This window comes from Nesoenas mayeri (genome assembly GCF_963082525.1).
Source record: "Nesoenas mayeri genome assembly, chromosome: Z".
Lineage (NCBI taxonomy): Eukaryota > Metazoa > Chordata > Aves > Columbiformes > Columbidae > Nesoenas > Nesoenas mayeri.
In genome coordinates this window covers 57830968-57855697 of record NC_137542.1, presented here as the reverse complement: position 1 = coordinate 57855697, position 24730 = coordinate 57830968, and the positions used below count along the sequence as shown (strand labels likewise).

Sequence of the window (24730 nt, the reverse complement as noted above, 5' to 3'; positions counted from 1 at the left end):
GCAGAAAGCTGCTGCTTGTACCAAAGTAGCTTATGAATATGTAACTGCCCGTGTAGAAATGCTTACAGTGTTGCTTCTCTAAGAAAGAGTAAGTGCTGCATATGACTGGAATGTGAAAGAAATATCTGTCCTAAGGCCATATCCCATCTTCATATGTATTTTTTTTAAATACCAAGGGACAGCACTTTTAGTTTATTTAATAATAAAAACCATAAGCTAAGCACAGCCTGTCAGAGCATAAAAGGCCATTTGCTAAAGCCAAAGTCTCAGCACGTCTTTAAAATCCTAGATGAAATGGTGATTTGGGTGGGGATTTAATCTCTTGCTTACCTGAATAAGAAATACTTGAACCGAGTGGTCCTCTTGGTCTGTTGCAGTGAAGCAAAGGCTCTTTCTGTTTGCTCTTTTTATAACCATTTGATCCCAGAGTCGAGTGTTGAGAATCAGTCTTAAATTGCCTTGATTTCGCATAACTAAAATAAGAAGGTTTATATGATAAGTCATTGGAACCATCTTTATTTATACTTCAGCAGTTTTCTCTAGCACATGTATACAACTACTATTTTAATTAGTTATACTTTTCAGTTTGGTTTAAAACTTGACACAGTGAGATTTTTTTAAATTATTGTTCTTTTAAATACCAAAATATATTAGTTTCTTTCAATACATTTGCCACAGAAAGCAAATAATCTGCTGAAACTGTGCAATACAGTACAAAAATTGACAGCAGAGTAAAAACAGCATTCCAGAAGTGACTTGAAACAGTGCTTTTAGAAAAGCAGAATAAAAAAAGAGTGAACTGTCAGACTGGTGACTGAGCTAGAAATACATTGCTGTAGAAATACACAGAACATAACAACATACACAAGTGTGGGTGTACAAACTGAGTGAAAAATGCCCAGTGCCTCAATCCATACCACAGCTAACTTTATCAGGCAATGTTAAAAAGACTCTCAGAAACTTGGGTTCAGTAAAGCTAGGTACTTGGTTTAAAATGTTCTGGAATAAACAGGCCAACCGTGTCCTGGGTGCATCCAGCACAGCATTGCCAGCTGCGCAGGGAGGTGATTGTCCCGCTCTGCTCTGCACTGGTGCGGCCTCACCTGGAGCACTGTGTGCAGGTCTGGGCGCCACGGGGTAAAAAGGATATAAAACTAAGGGAGAGTGTCCAGAAGAGGGCTATGAAGTTGGTGAAGGGTTTGCAGGGGAAGCTATATGAGGAGCGGCTAAAGTTACTTGGTTTGTTCAGCCTGGAAGAGACTGAGGGGAGATCTCACCACAGCTACAGCTTCCTCACAAGGGGAGGAAGATGGACAGGTGCTTATCTCTTCTCTTTAGTGACCAATGACAGAACCCGAGAGAATGTCAGGAAGATGTGCCAGGGGAGGCTTAAGTTGGACATTAGGAAAAGGTTCTTCCCCCAGAGGGTGGTGGAGCACTGGAACAGGCTCCCCAGGGAGGTGTCACAGCCCCAAACCTGACAGTGTTCAAGAAAAGACTGGACGATGTCCTCAGACACATGGTGTGAACTGTGGGGTTGTCATGTGCAGGGACAGGAGTTGGACTCTCATCCTTGTGGGTCCCTTCCAACTCGGAGCATCCTGTGATTCTGTGATTTTTCTGGTCAGCAATAGTACAAGTCATTTAGTGTTTTGCAGATGTGTTACTTTGTTCTTAATTCTTACTTAGCCTTGACTGCAACATTCCATGTTTATTGCTAGAAGTGTCATTAAGCCTCAGGGATCCTCTGCCTCTTTCAGTCCAGGTTAAGGAAAGCTTATTAAATACAAAGAGCTTGCAGTTGATCTGAAAGAGAAATACAGGATGGAAATTGCCAGCCAATGTTAATTGTATCAGTTCTAATGCTTTATGTTTTTAAACCTTTTGATACTGCTTTCCATACACCTGTATGCATGTACAGAAAGACAGTTATAGAGCTATGTCACCATTATAACTTAAAATCAAAATGGCCCCCAGATCTGTTCTAAACTTTCTGCTCCTCATGGAAAACATTCATCATGAATCCCAGTTTACTTTTTCAATTATTTCATCTTCATTAACTCTTCATCTGTGATATCCACTAACACAGGAGCATTTGTTGCAAGTGTTCTACAATCTTACTCCCTCACACATTAGAAAAAGGATGCAGCCCAGAATATCCGTACCACTACTAGGAGAGTAGTACTTCAAAGAGAATAAAACTTTCATGTTCTGACAAGGCAGAAGATTTAATCAATGATAAAATAATGTAACTTCAATGCTAAGATTTTTAAAATCATGTACATCACTGCTATTTTCTGAGACTATAACAGTTTGAAGAATAGCAAGACTCTGGCCTGCTGGGCCAGAAAGATAATGAATATTTAAGATGAATTATACAACTAATTACTTTGAAAACACATTGCTTTTTTTCCCAAAAAAGATGTTGTCATTAAATAAAATCCTAAAGCACTTCCAGTTTTGAAGTTTTATTTACTGGTGGTATACTGTGTACATACTTATAAAATATAGCTGTAGAATGGAGTTCTGAAGCAGTCACTTACTGAAAGGGACTATAAAATTAATAAATATCATATGAAAAATAAAATATTTGAGCCTACAGAAAAATGGGTTAGCAGAAGCATATCTTAAAAAAAGTGAAAACTTTAAATGTCAATAGGTTATTTTCAGATTGCTGCAATCTGTAATAGATCTTTTCAACAACAAAACTGCTCACTATCAAGGCTTTATGAAATACACACCTGTAATACATTGTGTTCTGCTTCTTCTCCAGTTATAACTTCAACTTTATCTAACAGAATTTTCTCCATTGGCTTGGAAATAAAAGCAGCTGCTGATTCAGTAACTGTTGCATTCCTCAACAAAGCTGTACGAAAACAAAAACAACACAAAACTAGAACATAAAAACCAAACCAAGGCCACACACACAAAACCACCACCACAACAACAAAAACACTACACACAGGAAATCCCTTCTGTGCAGCATGTATTTTCGGGACAACAAAACTAGCACAGAGGATGGCCTGTGACTTCAGTAATTCCTGTGGTGTCTGATATTATTTAGTGTTATTAGTAAGTTTTTGACCAAAGCAGCAAATAGAACACAAAAAGAAAAAGGCTGGAATACTGCAAAATGTCTCACCTGTTTAGGCACATTTTGAATTGAACAGGATTCTCTGCAGTTGCAGGGGTTTGCCCCAAGGTACAACTTGCAGAAACAAGCCCTGAATAATTAGAAGTTGATTTTCTAGATGAGACCGGTCTGTCACATTGCTGTGCAGATTAATAAATAACGAAAACCACATGTCTCAACATTCAGAATAGTAATATATATACAACAAGTATTTGAAAGTCACATGAAAGGACAGGATTTGAGAGGAACAAAATTGCTAAAGAATTGTGTATATTTGCACAATCCATATAAATTTTCCACAGGCTTTTATTTGTGTTTTTTTTACTCGTAAGAATGTTCATATAACCTAAGAGGATACAATACATGCACTACTAAAAGGAGGTGCAAAATTTGGCAAGAGGGCTCAAGATATGGGCCAATTTGGGATTCCCTCACAGCCTAGGTTTACGTGGCTTTCCTAATAGAAAAGCTGGCACTCAAGTCACAAACAATCCCTGAAATCTGCCTGTATAGAAGTTGCAATCCTACAATTAGGATGAAAGTGTGGCAAAGTAATTTACATGTGCAATAACAAAATACAAGCAGCAGACATCTTACAATTGTTCAAAAATATTGTCCAAAAGGCATTCACAAAGTTCACTGCATTTTTTTTCAAATAATAAATAATAATAATCTGTAATAAATACTAATAATCTGTAAAACTGTCATTTCCTGAGTAACTTAGGTAATTCATTCTCAAGTTAGTCCAATTCAAATTTCATATATCAAGCTGTAGCTGCCACCGGAACACAGACTTTGGTACACACTGCAAGTGTGCTATTGACTGGATAACTTAAGAATAGATGAAAACTATTGACCACCACTCATTTGACATCCTCCAAGACACAGTGAAACACAATAATAAAGCTGTACTTGTTTGCCAACTATGCTTACTTGTTTGTGGACTGACATAAAAAGATTCTATGTGCATGGATGTTACTTCTCCTTTGTATAAATCAACTTCATTACATGGCTTGGGATGCTTTTCAGGACTCTAGAGAAAAACAGGGGAAATAAAAATTCCTATTTAAATAAAATGGTAATGTTACTTCCTAGCCAACAGAACACTCAATCATTTAATGCATGCTAGGCTGAAGATTAGCAATTGTAATATCATCAGTGTAAAAATTGACCCTGATGATACAATTTCAGTCTCTAGCGGAAGTAATTTTATTGTCCTAAAACGGGTACATCATTGTTCCACAAGAAGAATGGCCTCTTTGTATGGATCCTGGACTAGGACTTAAATCCACTGAAGGACTTAGATGTTTAACTACCATCTAATTTCCAGTTTAAGCACTTAAGCCCCAGAAAAATAGTTTAAAACTCCCAGAGACCACAAACTTAACCTCAGAGGAACTAAAAATTCCCATGACCTTCAGTTTTTTGCAGATAAAGTTTCTTAGGCATGTCTATTAATAAATAAATGCTTCTGGCTCCTGACAATGCTCAGCGGTTCAATGCTACCTTATAACTAAATCCTGGTCAGAAGTCATAACCCTGACCTACATTTGCCAAACTTTTACACTTTAAGATATGCATACTATTTTCTTTCTACTTCTACTAGAAACTGCATTTCAATTCCATTTTAAATGGTGTAGTCTTTAGCTTGGGAACCACATTTTTGTCTGATTTTCCTTCAGGACTTGATCCACTACGCTGTCTCACAGCTTGCACAATGTAGTTTAACATGGAGAGCATCCAGGATGGGTGTTCAGCTTTCACCTCATACTGATTTCTCCAGTCTCTTAACAGTTATGATGGAAACCATTAGAGTGGTGGGAACCACATTCTTTTATCTCATTTTGTGACTGTCATACTTTACATAGAATATATAAACAATCCTTTTTCAGGTCAAAAAATGAGCAAAAGTAAAGAAGTGAATAGTGGTATAAGTTAGTAATTAGAGTACTTATCTAGAATAGGGAAGATAGGGATGCCTACCCCTCCTACAGTAAATATTTAGTTATTTTCTCATCAACAGTCCTTGGAATCCTATTTACTCACATCTTTAAAAGAACAGGAGGAGCTAAAAAGAATCAGTCTCTGAAAACAATTATATTTATAAGGACATTAACCTTGGTAAAATGTCTGCCAGCATTCACGAATCTTACCAAAACTCTCTCAACCATGTTTTCTCCAAACACAAAATCAGAATTGCTGCTGTTTTGTACACTTCTGTCCACCAGCAACTGACTTCTGTGGGAACAAAATAACATAAGAATGTGGTTTAGAACTATTTAGAACTTTGTAAAGAATACAAATAAGTTCATGCATTTACCCTACCACATCTTACATTAAAGAAAAACAAAAATGACCACTTAAGCAATCAGACAAATTGTTCAAGAGAATTTGAAAGTATTCTCTGCATAATATTTCACAAAAGGAACAGAGATTAGAGTATCATATTATGTTTCATTAGTACTATCAAGGACATTCCTTAAAAGCAAAGAACAAGAAGCAAAACAACATGCCTCCTGCTTCTAAGGGAAGTGTCTTACTCCAGAAACTTTAATGAATTACCTTTGTTTGCCTGTTTCTTTATGCTCCACCAAAAGACTACCAACAATTAACAATTATCCCTTCATGTTCATGCAGCACTGGTACTCTCCAGTGCCTTACAAGGCCTCCTTGCTCATCCACCTAGCATCTTAGAAAGGCTCATACTTTCAATTTACATAAATACTGCAAAAATGTAAAGGTATGATAGCAGCTGGTGTATGATGAGCTATAACTAAAACAGGAAAGAAAGATCTTCTTTCTGGTTTTCAATTACCTGTTCCATAGCTACCTTTAAAATAAGAAGTGAAGAAAACTCAATACTTGGAAGCCTTTTGTGTTGGCCAACTATAGTTCAGGGATACAAATTTGGGAGAAAATTTTGTACAGCAGATAAATAATTTTATGTTTAGGATCTTGAGTTCCTTGAGTGTGACTGGTTTTGGCAAAAGCTACATTAAAACAACAATAGTGTTTCTTCTCTTCTGTCCCTTTTTTCTTCATAGTGTCTCAGGTTTTCCAGATAAAACACTTTTTTTGCATTTCCACCCTGAGTTTAACTACTGTCAGTTAGGCTCTTACTTCTCAAGAAGATTTAAGAAAACGTGGTGGATGCAATTTACAACTTGTAAAAAATATAAGACTTGTGGATTGCATTCAAGAATATTCTGATATGAGTTGTGACTTGACCTGCTAAATACATAGCTACTTTTTTTTTTTTTTTTTTTTTAAATAAAAGTTGCTAGAAAAGTCCTTGTAAACCTCTCAGTGTGGAAGTTGTTCTTGCTGCTGGGTTTTAGGGTTATTTTGACAAACGGCGTATAGGTTTTTCATACGTTCTGTAGAGCTTAATCACTGCATCTCTTGCTGGCAACAGCAAAACTATCCAAATTCTTGTCTCTTTCAGTTCCAGAAGGATGACTTGGCAGGAAAATTATCTGATGCTGTATCACAAACTGCATACTTCAGCAAATTATCTGCTCTTCCCGATCAACTTAGTTTCTGTGTTCACAACTAGAGTGTGCTTGAAATCTCACATAGGATGAAGGAATTTCAAGTATAAGCTGTCTCCATTTTACACTTAACAAAAAATATCCTTGACATTCTTATGCCTGATGTATTGCTAAGACTAAGAATAAATAAGAAAGAGAAATCAGAAAACCTGTCTCTTTTCAGCCTTGTAGCCTTCCATATGTGTTTTGGGCCATGAAGAGGGAATCTGAAGCGTGTTTAAAAGAGTTTCTTATCGTTAAGAAAAGTCCTCACTAAAATTCACTGAACTGTGATCAATTTCCATTCTGAAATTTCATCTGCTACTTCTAGACTGCACCAATAGCAAATCGGTAAGGATAGCACTCCTGAGGAGCTAAAAACCAAAACCTAAAGCCTTGTTTCAAAGAAATAATGTGGGAAACAGGTTTTGATTATTTTCAGAAATGTAAGGAAAAACTAATCAGTGCACGAACTTTCTTCTTCCAGACAGTTAACTGAAGGTGCCAGCCTTAAAGTCTTATTAAAAACTCAATACTCTTCTGTCACTGCAAGGCAAGAACAAAGTGTGCCACGGATGATATTGCCATGGAGATGCAAAATGGAGGCACTGAATTCAGGAAATCACTTCTAACAAGGAAGAATGGGAGAAGCAGAAATGTCGTTAAGATACTGGAAAGGAACTACAGAAAGGGAGTAGATTCAGTACTGTCCTCCTCCGTGTCCAGAAGGGTCTGGTTAGCTGCCAGTTCCAGTGCTGGCCTTGAACCCTTCCAGTTTTCCAAGCAAATACTTGTGCAAAGCTGAATGAATGACCAGCTGCCTGTGTTTTCCCAGCATTACATTTCTGTCACTTAGAATACAATCTCATTTCCAAGCTTTTAATCAGACTCAAGAAATTGCAAGTTTCTACTTTTCAGTTCATTATTACAGACAGTTCAGGAAATGGAACTGTTGGTGTTTTCCTGGCACATGGACAGCTGCAGCAACTGAAGGGGGCTAAAAACCATTGTCATTCATCTCTATATAGAACCATATCACATAGAAAATAAGAGGTGGAAGAGGAGGGAAAGTAAAAGGGATGTTCGCAGGCAGGAGCAATTGCTGCTGTTTAGGCTTTCTGCATTTTATTTTGTAAATAAATGTCAATAGTTACACCTTGATTGATGATTAAAAACAAATCTAGAAAATTGTTTTCTTAGTAGTGATCAGTTCTGGCTGCAGTGTTTGGTATTGTTTAGCAAGCATATGGAATTTAATAGCTGTTTGTTTGAATACTTGTCAAGTTATGTATGAGCAAATAGCTATGCCAAAAAGACTTTACTGAAGTACTTTAGAACGTCAGACACTTAATATGGACAAGTAGAATAGCACTTATGCCCCCCTGCTATCTCAGAAGAGAAGTAAGCACCTAGTAGTCTTTAAATTAATTTTCAGCTTATCAAATAAACCAACATTTACCACAATTGTAATATACAGAATTAATAAGGCACAAATACCCCAAGCAGATTGGCAATTTCTCTTTAAAAAAAGAAAGGGATAAGAAATACCATAAACGCTTTTAAGTCTTGTAATTTGTCAGCACTGAAACACTGCATTGCATTTCATTATCTATCTACTTCAGAAGAGAAAGCCAGTAACCTATCTTTTCCTAGATATTGTGCAGGTGACAGAAGTAAATAGACTATGAATATCAATACCAACTGATTTTTAAGTCATTGGTATCCTCCTTTTAGCTTTTCCATCATGTGCATTACCATCATTCCAAATCTGCTAAAATTCCAGCATGCTGTGTGGCTCCATGTTGTCCTCACAGGTCATAATCATAGCATTAATTGTGATAGAAAAGGACAGACTGTCTCTTCCAAAATCACAGTGAATGCCTGTCCTCTAGTGATACTCTTGTTGATAAGGATTAAGAATCTAAGTTGTCTGTACATCTAAAAATCCCAAATCTCCTCAGAACCTGGCACGGTGCATCCCAAATATTGTGTGCAGGAACCTTTATCTGTGGCCCATACAGCTGTGAAGAAGACTGGAATAGACTCCTTCACAATTAAGACGTTCTCTGGACTCTTTGAGTGGGAGAGGTAAAGGAGTCAACATCATAAATATGCCATCTGTGACTTCAACAATTTTGCCATTCTTTCACCTTAACTGATACCAGGTATATTCCTGTTGCTCACAACTTCCAGGTAAAAAGCCCCTCCTCAACCACCAGCAAGCAGTATTAATACCCACAAGATAACCTGCCAGCTAGCCACAGACCGAACATTCTAATTAGCCAGCCTGCAGAGAGAGGCAATAGCTTCCTTTTGGACCAGGATGAGATCTTCCAGTCATTTACAGAGGCAAGAGCATGGAACAATGTGGGAGTCCAAGGAAGTCAGCTTCCTCATGCAGAAATTCTGAGGTCCGTGCTGGTCAGCCCATGTCTGCACAAAGATGCCACCCTATAGCAGTCATCACAGCTAGCTGTGAAATTCTGGCGTGTGCGTGGAAGTAGAGCATCAGTTGCAGCATTCACCTTGTTTTCCAAATCAGTCCTGTACAGTTTTCTTCATGTCTTCTGTGTCCAAAATGCTGGTAATTCCAGCATATTTTGGTAATTCCTGAGTTTCTCTGTATTCGCTTATGAGACACAGCAGCTACGCAATCAGAAAAGAGTTCTCCAAAGCAACTCAAGAATAACTGTAAACTTTGAAAACCAGGGTGTATTTTGAACTGCCGAAGCTGCAGGAGATGGCAAATAGTTTCTGGCTTGAGCATTGCTAATGAGAAACAAACTGTCCCACAAAGATTAATTCCCAGAAGCTGTCTACTTCTTATGGTGTATGGAGCTCATGTTAGCACCCACAAATCCTGCCACCACCCAAAAACATCGGTGAACACTGTGTGGGTGTAGCTAGGATTGGCTTGGTACCATGTTAGACGTGTATGACAAAAGGGCATGCCATAGGCCCAGTGACAAAATGTTCTAGAAATATAATAAACAAAAAACTTACCGCGTTATTTTAGAGCTAGAAAGATCCATGCTAGTAGATGACTTCACTGCTCTTTCAGTACTTTCTGAATTCTCAGCTGAGGAATAATAGCTGTCTTCAGATAGCTAGGAATAATAAAACCAGACAAATTAGTTAGACCAAACGTATTTTCTGCAATAAACATCTGCTACAAGTCCAGAGTCACTGGGGTGTGTGTGTGTACTTGGCAGAGCTTGCTCTAGCTGTGTACTAAGCCAGTGACCTTAATCAAAATGCTAAAATGTTACTTTGTAAATATACAAAATCTAAAAGACCCCTCAAAGCTGATTTGTCCACAGAAGACATGTCTTTCCAAACACAGTCAGCTTGAGCTTGACAGTTCACACCATGTCTGTGATCCATTGATTCCACCGAAACTGGTACAGGAACTGTCTTGAAAATCAAGCAGTGGAATAAATAACTGATTTAAAACAATAATGTTTTGTTTTGTTTTAATTTGAGCTCTAAACATACATTAGCCAGTAAAATTATGATATTTTTTTTTTTACCTGAACATGTGTTTCTTTCTTAGTCACTAGAGATAGTACAGGATTTTCAGAACAGGTCAGGGCTTGTGGGGGCTGTAAAATGGCAGGTCTAATGACATTCCGCAACTGACTTTGTGACAAGGATCCTTGCAAAATACAAAGACAAAATATTTAAACATAGTCTTTTTCTTCACATTTATTTCATACCTATGTGTCTAGCCTCTTTAACTGAAAGCTTCATAGCATATTGAAATAATGCTTGTTGTTGTTTACTATCTACATATTCTGAAAAAATCCCTTCCAAAATACACAACTCTGCAGTGACACCAGCCCCTGTTATGCTATCAGAATAAAAACGTTATGCATTATGTACATACATATTTATATTTATAAAGTATATTTGTATTTAAGTATTTAAATATATCTTTATATTTATTGCTTTGTGTTAGACCTGTCTTCTGATATTTCAAATTTAATCTTCTTCTTGCAGACACCAAGAAGGTTCTTCATTGCCTTGTTCAGGAGCAGTTATTCAGTCATAAATGTGGAATTTCACTATTCAAGGTTATATACAGTCCACTGAGGAATTAAGTAGTTAGAACAGAGGCTCAGAACAGAACTCACAGGATATTTACAGTGTCTTAAAAAGAACTTATGAACCTCACAAATATATTTACCCTATCACTCAGCATAGAGAAGAGTTGTCATTTTTGTGTCTTCTGTGTCCGTTAAGAACATCTTTGTGGAACTACAGTAAACAAATATTGCAATGACAGTTACCTTCATTTGTACTTTTGATCAAGTCAGGGTTTCTTTGAAGAAGAGCTGAGGTCATGAATATGTTATTCTTGTTTACTACAGAACAAGGAATTCAAACTTTAATAATGAGTAACAGCAAAGTTTAATTATGTATAAACTTTACATTCATGTTTCTGTAACCCCTTTCTAATTTGGTAGTACCTTAGCAATATTCCAACCTATCCATCTAAACAAGATCTTCAAGGTAACTGTCACTGTCTCCATTTTACAGGTGGGTGGACTTAGGCACAGAAATAACCATGGGTTTTCTGGCTATGTCAAACAGATATCTTTTGGATATTAATGGATCTTTTAAAGTCATAAAATCTTTCATCAGCTTTGAAAACCAGGTGCTGCTTGTTTGCAAAAGCTATTGAAATGGCAATGTTATCTGATCCAGTATTAGGCACTTTTAAGCTGAGTAAATTAGGACCAAGAACATGGGAATAAATAAATGTACCCCGCTCTGTTCTGGTGAAGAGGCTTTCATAAGTAACTGTAATGATGGCAGTGCACTAACTGATGCTTTCACTGTTTTAATAAAGATGCCAAACATGAGCCATAAAGTGATAGTGACCATGTACCACATCCCATAAAATGACACAACTGATACTCTACACACAATCACTATTTGTCATTGCAGATGGAGTGTGATTTGTTGCTGTAACAATGTGAGTGTTCGTAAGACTGTTTAGAAATCCTCTATGCCAATATCTGTCAAGGACCTGTCTCTGGTAAGAGACATCAACCAGGATTCAACACCACTCTTTTGTTCCCATTGTTAATAAGTGGGAAAATACTCTGAGGGACACTGCTTAGGCTCCCAGGCTAGAAAATGATATTCCTATAGGAACCATCACCATTAAATTGCAAGTATTCATGTAGTAACTCGAACTCCATTCTGTTTTTTATAGTATAATTTGTACCACACTGTGTAAACACTTATTTGCAAATCATTCAAAGCTTTCTCCCCAGCACTGCAGGACTCCCTAACACCAAATGCAAAAAAGTTTCACTCTACTGAACTGACAGTCTTCCTCCTAAGATATTGCTTTCTTCTGTCCAGATGCCAGCCTAGTGCAATGCACTCCAGCTCTGTCCTGCAGAAAGAGCATTTCTGTACATCTCTTTATTTTAGCTAATACCGACTTTTATACATAAATGTTTATTTGGTTTGTTGGTTGGTTGGTTGGTTTTTAAATTACCTGGCTGGAACGGAGGGAAGGTAGGAAGGATGGAAAAGGAAGATGATCTCCCTCTTTTCTGAATAAGAGTTGTATCTGAAAGGATAAGAGACTGAAATTACTGTTTGTTTGGACAAAAAAAGAAAAAAAGATTAATTTTCAGGTTAGCCAATTTGATGTCATGCCTTCATTGGCAGTAGAATAAATTATTATCTCTTAGTTACCCGCTTTCTGAAGTAGACTGTTAGGTTATGCCCATGCTGGAGAATTGAAGAGGTCTCTGAGGCCAAGGGGCACAGCCTGGCTCAGGCACACTGCTTATGGCTAGTCCACTCTGTAACAGTTCTGTCTTGGAGACCATCAGTTGGAGAGACTCAAAATAGAACCAGGGAGTGAGCTGTCAGTTAAGCAGTGTGGATGATCAAGATGTCAGTCACTCAAGCTTCCATCTGCGTGCTACTTTATTTTTTGGTATAGGAATACCCTAAAATTTCTACCATATCTATGATTTTTTGTGCATGATCTCAGTATAATTTTCAGAGTAAACCAAACTTAGCTTATCTTAAACCCTCTTAGCTACATTCATGTGTGTCACATAACAAGATAAAATGAAATATAGTGTATGCATATTAATGCCTAAATTCAGAAGTAATTCTCTGGCCCCATGTATATGTCAAATAAACACTGTAAGAAACAGATCAGCCCTTCTGCACAGTAGCCTCAGTGACTTGTGTTCATTTCCTATGGAAGCAATACACAGTCCCTAAAGGGCCTTACAGGTCAGCTGTTGGTCGGCTGGAAGGAGAAGCCCTTCTGGAAACTGCTGGAATTGACCAGGAAACACTGATCTCTTCCACAAACCAGGGAATCTAATTTCTTTCCAGCCCTCCTCCTCCCTTGACTGTGTGAGCAATTCAAGGAAATGATATGAAATATACAGATTTTTTACTACTTTACGCAATATTATGTAAGTATGTAAAATTAAGATATTTTTACTTAAAAAAATAGAGTACTTAAAACATGACTGGAGCTAAACAGCATACCTGTGTTAGACTGAGAGTCAGGCTTCTGGAAAGTAAAAGATGATGATCTTGCACGCTTTCTGGAACAACTAAGGAAATCTAGAGAAAAGTAAATATAATGTTCTGCAGGCACAGACTGGCAGGAGCTCTCAACACAATGTTATGATACAGAACTAAGCCATAAACACAATAAATTCTAGGAATGACTTACAGAACAGCTTTAAGGCAGTACCTAAGGGTAAGAAGGCTTTTCAACACCTGGCACAAAGCCCAAAGAATCTTCTTTATTTCTGCTAATGTCAGGGAACCTAAATCAACCATGTAGAATCAGTTAATAGCCCATAGGCTTGGAAGACTTTAAGAATGAGAAGTTGCGTTATAGTGTAGCCTAAACAAATAGAAAAGGGCAGATACGAACTCATACAGGTGAAGAAAATACCTGGCCACTTTTCAGGACTTATGGAGTTTGGCTTTCTGGTAAATATGAGAGGTAAGAAAGATGGAAGAATTCTCAAGGTAACACAGGGACATATATATTAGGACATAGTAGGTGGCTCTACAAGCCACATAGTCTTAATCTACCAACAGGGGTTTGTCCCTGCTTATACAAAGTAAGGGTCTAAATACTATTTTCACAGGCAACAGTCAGAGCTGTGAATAACCCAGTGTATTTTTATACTGTTTCAACAAAGTGTTTATTACCATTTTCAGCTTCGCAAACTGGGTCTTCTGCTGGCCGCTGGGAAAAAAAAAAAAAAAAAAAGAAGTGTGGAAAGTTCAGAGAGAATAGCACAGCCGTCTTCTAGGCCAGGACACAAAGTATATCAATCCAGCATATATGCATCAAAAGCAGTCTTGTTTCTAGTTTCTACTCTTCCTTGTTCTATTTTGGGACCATTTATTACAAGTTTTAACTTGGGTGAAAATATTTTATTACTTTTATGATCATTGTCTACAGAATTCTCATTTCTAAGCATTTTTTATCAATTATGGAAAAAAAAAAAAGGCTTTTTACCTTCAAAGGACAGACCTTCTTTTCAAAAACAAATTTTGGCTGGGAAATCACTGATCTTTCTGGAAAAGAGAAAATATAATTTTTAATAACAATTTTGTAATAGCACTTCTGAACTACAGTTCTCAAAGTGCTGTGCAATAACAAGCAGGACTTTATCCTTTTATTATTACACAAAGGAAGAAAATATAGAGCTGCAGTCATGTACAGCACAGTGCATAAAATTAAAAAAAAATGCTAAAGTCATCAAATCCTAGAGTGAGTTTTGCATAACTAGATGCTGCATGGTTTGGCATCATTTTTTTACACTTCTTTTAGTTAAAAAAGAAAAAATAAATGCTTTTAGCCTTTACAAATATCTGCCATACTTTAAGAACAAGGGTGAACTGCAGCTTTGGTTCTCAGAAAAGTGCAAGGATGTGAAATGCAAAGTGATTCCAAAAGGAAAGCAAGAAAATGTATTGCACTTGGCCTCTCACACTGCCCGTTATTTAGGCTTCAGGTAAGTGAATGCCTAGTGTCAGTTTCAATGCATGATATATAAGCATATGAAGTTCTGTATAGCAAATTCTACTCTGAAGCATACGTCTGCATTTTTTAGGTATGACTGAAAACAAATTTGGATCTGTGTTCTTTTGTTTTGTGTGTGGTGTTCTTTATTTGTTTGGGTTTTTGTTTTGTTTTGTTTTGTTTTTTAATGAAACATATTTCAGCTGCCTCACATCAATTTTTTTCTTAATTTAGGTTTCACTTCTATGTCTTACCTGACTTCTTTGGGCTACTTACTTTGCTAAGAATGAGACCTTCACTGCCTGTGCAGCTCTAATGACATAATTTTGGTTGTCAGTGTAAAAAAATAAGCTGTTTTCACCAGTACCATCAATTAATGACACCTTTATTTCGCCAATAGATGTCAAAATTAAAGAGCAAGAAGCAGACACATAAATTTTTTTAGACTATCGCATACAGGATTCACCTCATGCTAGCTTGAGATGTTTGTAATGTGCAGTCAATAGACACAATCAGCTTCTGAACATGAATGTATTTTAGTTCTGTACATTAGGAGATTAATAGAGACTTAAATGCATGTATTTCTCTCCATGGATGATAAAGACAGACCACAGTAACTGCCAAGCTCCATGACTGGTTTTTGGCCAGAGAAATCCCACACTTGGTATCTTGTAAATTGACATTTGATGGAATATTTATCATGTACACACCATTTTTATAATGCTGGCTTCCTCTGTTACCTGTTCAACAAAAATGTCCACATGAGAATATATTTTTATCTTGGCTTGCACACCTGTCATTGACCAAACCACTCTAGCATTGTTATCAATTACTTAATGTTTTAATAAAGCAAACGTCAACCTATCATGCAGGAGTTAAAATTACTAAATTAAAATAAAAACTGCCTGTATGTAAACAGGGGCAAGAAGCATTAAACTATTACTGAAACCCAGTGATATACAGACACAGCAGTAATAACTAATACCATTTTGCTGTTGTTGAAGTTAATTTTATATTTACTTGGGCATTATGTGTGTCCAAAGGACTGAATTTAGCAAATTTGGTATGCTTTGCAATGAAGGTCTGGTTTGTCCTTGATAGAAAAAGCAGAAAAATAATCACATTGTTCAGCTCCAAAAAAGGTAACTCTCTGTCACTGAAAGCTGAAGAAAATTTCCATAGTCTAGTTGCAGCTGTGGGTCCATGGCATGGCATGAAATGGAGCAATTCCACTTCTATTCACTAGAGGGGAGTGGCACACATAGACAATAGTAGTTCACTGAAATATGATTTATTCAATATAATAGGCTTTTTTCTTGTCTCCTTTAAAAATATACTTCTTATTGAATTAAGGAAAAAAAAATTAAAGCATGGTTACAGATGCCTTCATATTCTCTACAGTACCTCTCAGGCCTCAGTAGTTAGCAATATTTTTAAAGGTATATTTACTACTTTAAAGCATGGAATTAATTAGCTAAGAGTGAATTGCTGTGAAAAAGGAACTGACTTTCTATCACAGAGTTAACTTTTGCTGGAGCTAAAACGCTGTAGGGAGTTTGAAGGAATTAGGAAAATTCACTACAATTTAAACGACAAAATTCCAGCAATACTTTAAAACCCAGAAGTTCCTGAAGAAAATTTTGTAACTAGTTGATTACTAACAGAAATATGTGAAGCTAGGCTACCATGGTACCTCTTAAAGATAAATACCCATATTTTGATATTGCAGTAAATATGAAAGATATATCCCATGAACTGCTTTTGAGCTAAAGGGAAATCTTACTTGTCATCTGTAGATTTACTCAGCTGCTGTTGATGCTGCCATGGTTATTTATAATTTTTACAGTTCTTTATTGCTTCTACCCAAATCAAGAAAACCTTTTGTAATTCCTGAAAAGTATTCAGTGTAGCTCATCAGTAAGATGTTCACTACTCAAAAAGAGCATTCATAACAGTTTAAAAAATATGATGTGTTAATGTGTATCCTCTGCATCAATTTCCAATTACATTTAAAACTTCTCAGATATTCAAGCATGAATCCCCACAGAAAAAGTAATGCAGAATTACTTGTGGATGTAACACGAGGTCATCAAGGAGTTACCATAATTGTGTCAATGTGATAATTTTAACACTGGTGAGCAACTTTGCATTTTTGTCTGTCATTCTCTGCCCTAAGGCTGTGTCTGCCAGGGTAGGTGGCTGTGTGCTGGGAGAAGAAGCCCTTCTGCACCCTTGTCTCCTAGCAGCAGTGGGGGACATGCAGCCAGGCAGTGCCTGACTGTCCCAGGGAAGCAGCAGTAGCAGCAGCCAAGGCTGGCAGGACGGAAAAAGGGTGGGCTGGAGCTGCTCCTCCTCCTCACCAACGGGACACAGACACGGCTGGCTAGTGCCAGTTTGCGACTGGGCCACTCCAGTCCTCAGCAGTCTGGTACTTGTGGATAAAATAGGCTGTTGAAGGAATTACCAGAAGAACCTGCCAAATGGTCTGCCTCTGGCTGCAGAGACTGGAATAATCCACCAGCCTCAGCCAAGAGTCCAGACAGAACCTGTCTGCCTGCCTGTGAATAATCACCAAAAATTGGACCCTCTGTTCCTCCCCACAGTTCCCTTCAAGCTGCTGAATTAGAAAGGGCTTGGCCTAATGTTTGCTGCATTTGGAGTTCAAAATAAGCGCCTCCCCAGAAGACACATTAGAAACGTGCAGTTCCTTTGTTTGAGATCTTATCTGCAGGGCCACCTGGCTCCAGCCTCCTGGCCTGCACAGAAGCACAATCAAACGTGCTCCAACCTGAGCTCCCTGACACGGAACACACACGGGTCTCAGGCCTGGTGCCCGGTGTGTTCTGCTCTACAGCATGGACATCCTGGCTTCAGCACTCTGCTCAGCGCTCTGCCCAGCACTGTTCAAGTGGGCAACTGGCAAATGACAGTTGTTCAATGCCCAGATGAAGGCTAAATTTATAGGGTTCCATTCAAAATAAAATCCAGGGATGGAAAAATAATTGTTGGCTGCTGCCTAAGCCAAGAAAGCACTAGTCAGAAAGATGTGCAAGAAATAATGTAAAATTGCTTTCATCAACTTCATTTGTATTCCAAAAGCCAGCATTATCTGTGAGGAATGTATGGGTCCTACAGAGTTTGCTGTGACATTCCAGTCTTCACTTCTATAGCTATTGCTTTTCCTGAAGTTGTAGAAACTTCACAAAATTTACAGATTAGAAAATAAACAGGACACTGATGGTTTTGAAAATTTTAGAGTTGTTATTACCCCTGTTCCATCCTGCCTAGAGAACAGATTGACGATCCTTAAGCTTTGAGAGCTAAGGACACAGTGGAGAGAATATGACCTCAAATCTCTCTCCAGTGTTCATGCGGTCATATGCCTGAAGTCATAGGTTAAAAGTGGCTGACAGTCATTCCAAAGCAAAGCAAAAAACCCTCAAATCTTTAAGAGGATAACATAGGAATCTATTATTTCAGCAAAAGCTGACTTTTAAACAGTTAATTTTTACATTTTTGGATTAAAAAGAAAATAAATTCCGTTGCATATTCATCTCTACCAAACTTCGCAGAAGTCTTAAAACATTTTAATTCATATTCATACCAAATACTTTTACATTTTTGTAACTAAAGTTAAGAACCTACATCTATAAGAAATAGCAGTAGAATGTTCCATATGACTCAGGATGGCTGACTCCAGTTAAAGTTGTGAGCATCCATCAAATCTAAAAATCAAACTGATTTTATACATGCATTAAAGTATTAAAAAGCAGGCATCAGAGTATGACAGCACAGTTCTTACATGTGAATAATATTGTTCTCCTCAAGCCTTAGCACTATTGTAGAAAGGACATACAGAAACTGATTTTTCTCATTCAAATTTGTGTTCTGATCAAATCTATTTCATTGGGAAGTGATCCCCTTTAGCTAATTACAAAACTGATTTCTGTCATATCAGAGTTACGCAACACATCAGGCACGTTTTTTAATTCCAGCTTAGTGACTAAACAACATCTTCTTCAGGGACTAGCTAGTCAGTGTTGAATAAAGCTCTAATTACTTTAGTAAATTAACCTAGTGCCTAATAAAATGTAAGGTTAGACACGTTACATAGTGTTCCTCTTTGTATTAGATTTTAAAATTAGGCCTAGCTGAAAGCCATATGAAAAACTGTACTTAAAATATTCCACCACAGAGCTGGCAATAAGCATTTTTTATTCTAATTGTCAATTGAGTACCATTGACCAGTTAAGAGGCAGGATTCTCATGTCTCTCTTGTTTCTTTCAACAGCTTCATACAGAGAATTTCTTTAAAGACCTAATGCCAATCCAGTGGATTTTGACTGAGGTTCTACTATCTCCACAACTTTATGTATAATTTATACAACTCTTTACAAATAACTACCAATCATCCAAACAGATATTTCAGATTGGTTTAGCTACAAAATTAAATCCTTCACAAAAATCTGAAAAAAACCCACCCAGTAGTTCATAGCTGCCAGCAAAGATGTAACACTGATAACAAAAGCTGACTTGTAAAAAATAACATTTTTCTCATAATTTCTTAAATTAAAATAACAACTTGTACCTCGTTGGTTTTTGTAGCAATCTGATTGCACTTCATAGGAATACTTTTACTTCTAAAACAGAAACTACAATTTTTACTTTACGTGGTAAAAAGAAACCCAACCAACCAAATACTTCTTAATCAAACATTATTTTCCCAAACAGAATAAGATTCTGGAAGATTGTACAATCTCCAAATAATATCATTGAATTACAAAACTTAACTGCATCCAGTTTTCCCTCACAACCTCCTTGTAAGCATTACACAACACAGAAAAACTACTACATGGAAATTTATAACCAGGTTATAATTTTATCCTGTCAAGAGATAAAGCTATGATGCAATATTAGCAAGCTTCTGTGCTCTGAGATATGCTATACTGTGAATTTCACTAGCTTTGTATATTACTGCTATAAATTGCAAAAATCAAATCAGAAACACTTCTAAATTCTGTTGTTACAGCCTATATTGCTGGTTCCCAAGTCACAGAAATCAAACCAAATAAAGTAAAGCAATAAAACCAATTTCTTGCATATAACACTGCCATTTTGTTTATTTCGCAGACAAATTAGCTCAATGGGATCATGTCATTGGGACAGATGTTGAGAAGAAAACACTTTTTTACATCCACAGAGATAGTTTTACATTACTAAAATATTAAGGGGGAAAAAAAAATAAAAAAGCAAGGGAGAGCTTTGCCTCTTCCATTTATGAATATATGCTGTTTACAGCCATTACTTGAAAAAAAACACTGAAATAAAATATTGTGCCTGGTATTTTGTGGCAATATACATGAAGAAAAAGAAAGTAACAATGGACTAGCATGTAAGTAGAAGGCATAGATCCAGAAATTAGTATAGTTCCATAAAAAAGAAAATAATTATTTTGACTAGGCTAGCTGATCATCTCTCCATTAACACGTTGCCTCAAGGACCATCAGAATTAAACTGTGTACTAATATGATGGACTTTTGCTCAATATGCTGTGAAAGCACAGAAAACTACCTATACTTAGATAATAGAACTGCAATAGCACGCAGAAGAGAAAAACATATAATGGAAATATGGAGTAGGATAACATAACAAAATACTTTGCTATCCAATTTCGGACTCATGTTTAAATATTATTTCTGTTCTTTCCTACCAAAAGACATCTGTCAGTATTTCCAGAGATGGATCATTTTAATCTAAAAAGAGGTGAAAGAATAGTGTCATAAAAATCTTCTGTCTAAGAACAGGATTTGCCAAACCTACAGAAGAATCATGGCTTTTGTTTTATAAATACTCACCGAACTCCACAACATAAAAATAGAGTCAGTTCACAGCCAAGCGAGAGTGCAACAAGGCTGCCAGCAAACATCTTAGGTCCCTCAGTGACCTCACTACATACGCCAGGCCTTCCTCTGCCAAAACTTAAATTAGGAAGATGACACAAGCCAAAATGGGGATGTCCTAAACCAGTACTTTAGACACCCAACTTAATCAAACTGACCAATTTTAAGACATACAGGAAAAGCTTTCAAGAATATTGCATTGCTGATCCTAACAGGTCTGTTTGTGGAAGCACTGGGCAGTTGAGAGCACCGGTGGAATTCACGCGCACAGCTGGCTGCTCAGCATCTTTAAAAAAATCAGGTCACTGATTTAAGGCTCTAAATATGGACCTGGAAACCTGCTTTCTGGTTCATGTTTATTACCCTTCACTCTTTTGATTTTTGCTTATGACGTATAATCTCTACTTTCTAGGACAACTCACTTAAAAATCGAGATCGGTTTTAATGCCAGGACAGCAGGATTTTCCAAGCAAATTTACTTTTCTTTTTTTTTTTTCTTTTTGCTAAGACATTGTGAGACAGATTGATTAAATTGTTTGCATCGAAATCCATTATACCTACATGGTGGGTTTTTTTTAACTGGTAAATAAAAACAAATGGGAAAATACATCAGGGTCATAAATCATATGAAAGTCTAATATGGTCAAATCTCTTATGCTTATCAGAAGAGTTTTCCATATGCAGAGGTACCAGAGATGCATGTTGCTATACAGGCAACAAATTTTCAAGTTCAGTACCTTAATCATAGTTCCAGACTTGTAAGCTAATTGAATTTTTTCTTTTACAATATTCCTCTGTTGAAAAGTGTCAGTGAATCAATAAGTTTGCAGCAAGTTCTCATGAATAATGATTTTCCAAAAATCTTCAATAGGAATTGTTCTAAATAATGGGTCCAAAATCATGCTGAAGTGTTTTATGAGAAGAAATAATTTCAGCATTATTAAAGTACTTTAAACATATTGAGAGGAAATTTTGGACAAAGCCTTTCAATTTTTGAAAAACAACATTCTTGAGAATTTTATTTCTAGAGAACTTAAACATATACAACAGATGTTTGGCCGCATGGCTGTGCTTGCTACAGAAGTGAAGGTCCTTCGGTGACTCATGAAGAGACTGCTGAACACAGCATTGCATGCTCTTTAAACACTGTATAAAATATGAAGTGTATGTTTCCTATCTTGGGTTCAGATAGCATCCTGTAAATGGAGTTTGGGGCAGTGATGAATAACTTCACACATCCCTCTTTGGATCAACAGAGAGTGCATGGTCAAAGAACTGAGTTTCCATTCACTGTACTCAGGAAAGGAAATATTTAATCCAACTGACTATTGCAAAATAAAACTTATGGAAGAATTTGTCCTAGACAGCTTTACTGTACTGCTAGATGCCAATGTTGTACATTCTTTGTCATATAAATAGTTCATAATCCACACCAATAATTTCACTGTCATCAGTGAGGCCAGTTATGAGAACCAGGCTTCTTGATCCAGGCACAGTTGTGCAGAATCAGGCTCTAATTTTTTGAAGCATGTTCACCCTCTCTTCAGTCACTGTTCTTAGTGCCAGACATTCTAAATAACAGATTTCTTGATCATTGTGGAAAGGGTTCTTTTACCCAAACAATTCCATTTACTACTCTCAGCTTCCGTGATGTATTTATATAACAGCATATAGGATTTACAAATTATCATACTTATCGTTATCCATGGAGAAACAACCAAAAAAAGAACAAGCTGACAGCCTGCAGAAGTGTTTATAAATACAGCGTATGTCCCGCCCATTCATCTCTGTAGAGCATAGCCTCATCTTTATGTGGCAACACATAAACAGGCATTAAAACAACAGAAAAATCTCTGTCCCGGCAATACTTTAACATCATTTCTGAGAGAAATGAAACCCAGTTGGCTCTATTTCAAACATTAGAGTGAAGAAAATATTTTGGGAGTCTCATCACTACAATGTAATTCTAGCAGTGATGCAATTCCAGAAGTAACTGTGTCACTAGATCACCAGTACTATGCTGAAATAGGGAATCAAAAATTGTTTTATTAACACTAGAGACTTCCAACATTCCAGTGCTCAGCATTTTTAGTCTATCGTAAAAGCCTGTAAAATGCTCAATGCAAGTGCAATAAAATTCGTAGGGCATTGTACAGATATTACATTTCATAAATCTCTATGAAGTAGCATAGAAGAAACACTTCAGTTTTTTGTGCAGAAATGGAACTGTACAAGTGATCAGACTGTGATCCAACAACACTCATATATCCTTGAATTTTAGCCATGGAAGTAAATTAGACTATATGTGCTCAACACTAAGCACAAATTGAAAGGCTGGTTGACCAATAAATTAACTTTGGGCACTCCAAACTATATCTGTCACAGCGTCAGGTTTAGACCTTGAAAGTGCATGCTTCCTCTTGCTGTTCTGGGTTCGCTCATCACCCTGCATGGCAAGAAGTGGTTGATGGCATCATCTGCAAAATGTCCTTAATATTAGCACTTGTTTCTTTACGCATGCTCTTAAAAAACATTACTATTACAATCTCATGTAAATAATTCGCAGTTGTTAGCCCTTCTCGCTACCCAGATGATAAAGGATTTTGCTGCCCACCCCTGTAGTCAGGCATCTCTCTGAGGAGCTAGACTGAGCCAGTTTTGCACTCAGTGCCAGCTGCGCGGGGCAGGGCAGGAATGGACGGGAACACACGCGTTGTCTCTGCCTGCTGTCAGGCCACACATTTTGGAAACCTGCAGAAAGTTTAAATGACAGGGAAGTCAACAGGCTAATAAACACAGAGAGACCACTTTGGGATGCTCTACAACTAAACCCCCAAATATACATTATCTGGTAATGTCTTTTCTTCAGCTAAAATACAAATTGGAGATTCCTGACACATTGCTACTAAAAGCCTGCAATAAGAAACTACAGCCAGCCAAGCTCTTGTTCTGCATCACCCCCAATGCTGTTACCAACTGTGTGCATTCTTTGTGTTCATCCCATTTCCCCAGACACTTCCTTGCAGGGGCAACAGAGGAGACATGCAAAATATATTAGCCAACAAAACCTACCTGTACAGCATTCCTTCTTGGGATTTAACTTGCCATTGCAAGGCCCGTGGGCATTCCGTTCTTGGAGGCGAGCAGCTCGGTGTAGAGCCCAGGGGTCACTGGGCCAGGCTCTTCTTTCAGGAAGGTCAGGCTTAGCCTTCGCACCGTGCCCAGCTTTGACTGAGAAGTCATCACCTGCATAGGAATGCTGTATACCTGTATACCCTTCGCAAGCGGGAATTGGCTGGTTTCTCATTATGAGGCCCTCAGATGTACATATATGTATGTATAATATCCGTAGTTGGGTCTCAAACTTGAGATATAGCCTTATCAGCTGCTCCCTAGGCCATCCCCCCGCCTTCAAAACGGGGCAGGCGAGGCCCGGGAACGAGCAGCCCTCGCGGCTGCCCCCGAACGGTAACGGCCGCGCCGTAACCGCCGCCAACGGCCGGGGCCGCCGCGGGACAGCGCCCGGCGGGCCGCGCTGCAGCGGGGACTGAGAGCGCCCGGCGCTGCGCTAACAGCCCGGGGAAGGCTCTTGGCGGGGCCGGCCGTTGGGAGGGGATATGTAAAGCCCGGGAGATTAACATAAGAGGGCGGTCGGAGAAGCGGTCGGAGTGGCTTGCGTGGTATTCACCGGCAAGGGCAGACAGAACACGGGGGGTTCACTCGCGAGTGGGCGCAGCGCCGTGTGCCGGGCGGGGAGGGGTGGGCCCGCCCGCGAACCCCTCTGTGGGTCGGGGCGTGAGGGTCCGCGGGGGCAGGCTGGCTGCTGCCGCGGCTGGCGGGGGCGTTAGTGCCGGCCGGCGCCTGAGGCAGCGGGCAGGGCGGGGCTGGCGGCCGTGGCGGCGCAGGGAAAGCACGGCCCGGGCTGGCTCGGCTGCTCGCCGCCGACGGTGTCTGGCTGCTCCCTGCCGCTCCTCAGGCCGCCGGGGTCCCACCCGCCGCCCGGTGGCACTGAGGGAACGGACCCTTCGAGGCTTTCGGCAGGTTGTGAGGGCAAGGCCGGCTGAGGGCCGCCAGCTGCCTCCGGTGCTGGTGGCGGCGCGGGCCGGAGCCGGGCCCGGGGCACAGCGGCCTG

The 24730-nt window shown here is 38.5% G+C and overlaps 1 protein-coding gene across 1 annotated transcript in view; it reads right to left on the bottom strand.

Annotated features, from left to right (window-relative positions):
• Window positions 1-23905, bottom strand: part of RANBP3L (RAN binding protein 3 like) — a gene marked incomplete at both ends in the record, with an annotated part of 34144 nt that extends 10239 nt beyond the window's left edge. Inside the window, 13 exons of the mRNA XM_080362526.1 lie at window positions 331-473; window positions 1686-1806; window positions 2742-2893; window positions 4067-4166; window positions 5287-5371; window positions 9667-9770; window positions 10194-10318; window positions 10953-11027; window positions 12176-12250; window positions 13198-13275; window positions 13879-13915; window positions 14192-14250; window positions 23671-23905. Of these exons, the coding sequence (XP_080218652.1) occupies window positions 331-473; window positions 1686-1806; window positions 2742-2893; window positions 4067-4166; window positions 5287-5371; window positions 9667-9770; window positions 10194-10318; window positions 10953-11027; window positions 12176-12250; window positions 13198-13275; window positions 13879-13915; window positions 14192-14250; window positions 23671-23905 (1389 nt within the window). The remainder of the gene's footprint in view (window positions 1-330; window positions 474-1685; window positions 1807-2741; window positions 2894-4066; window positions 4167-5286; window positions 5372-9666; window positions 9771-10193; window positions 10319-10952; window positions 11028-12175; window positions 12251-13197; window positions 13276-13878; window positions 13916-14191; window positions 14251-23670) is intronic.
• Between the last annotated feature and the right edge of the window lie 825 nt (window positions 23906-24730).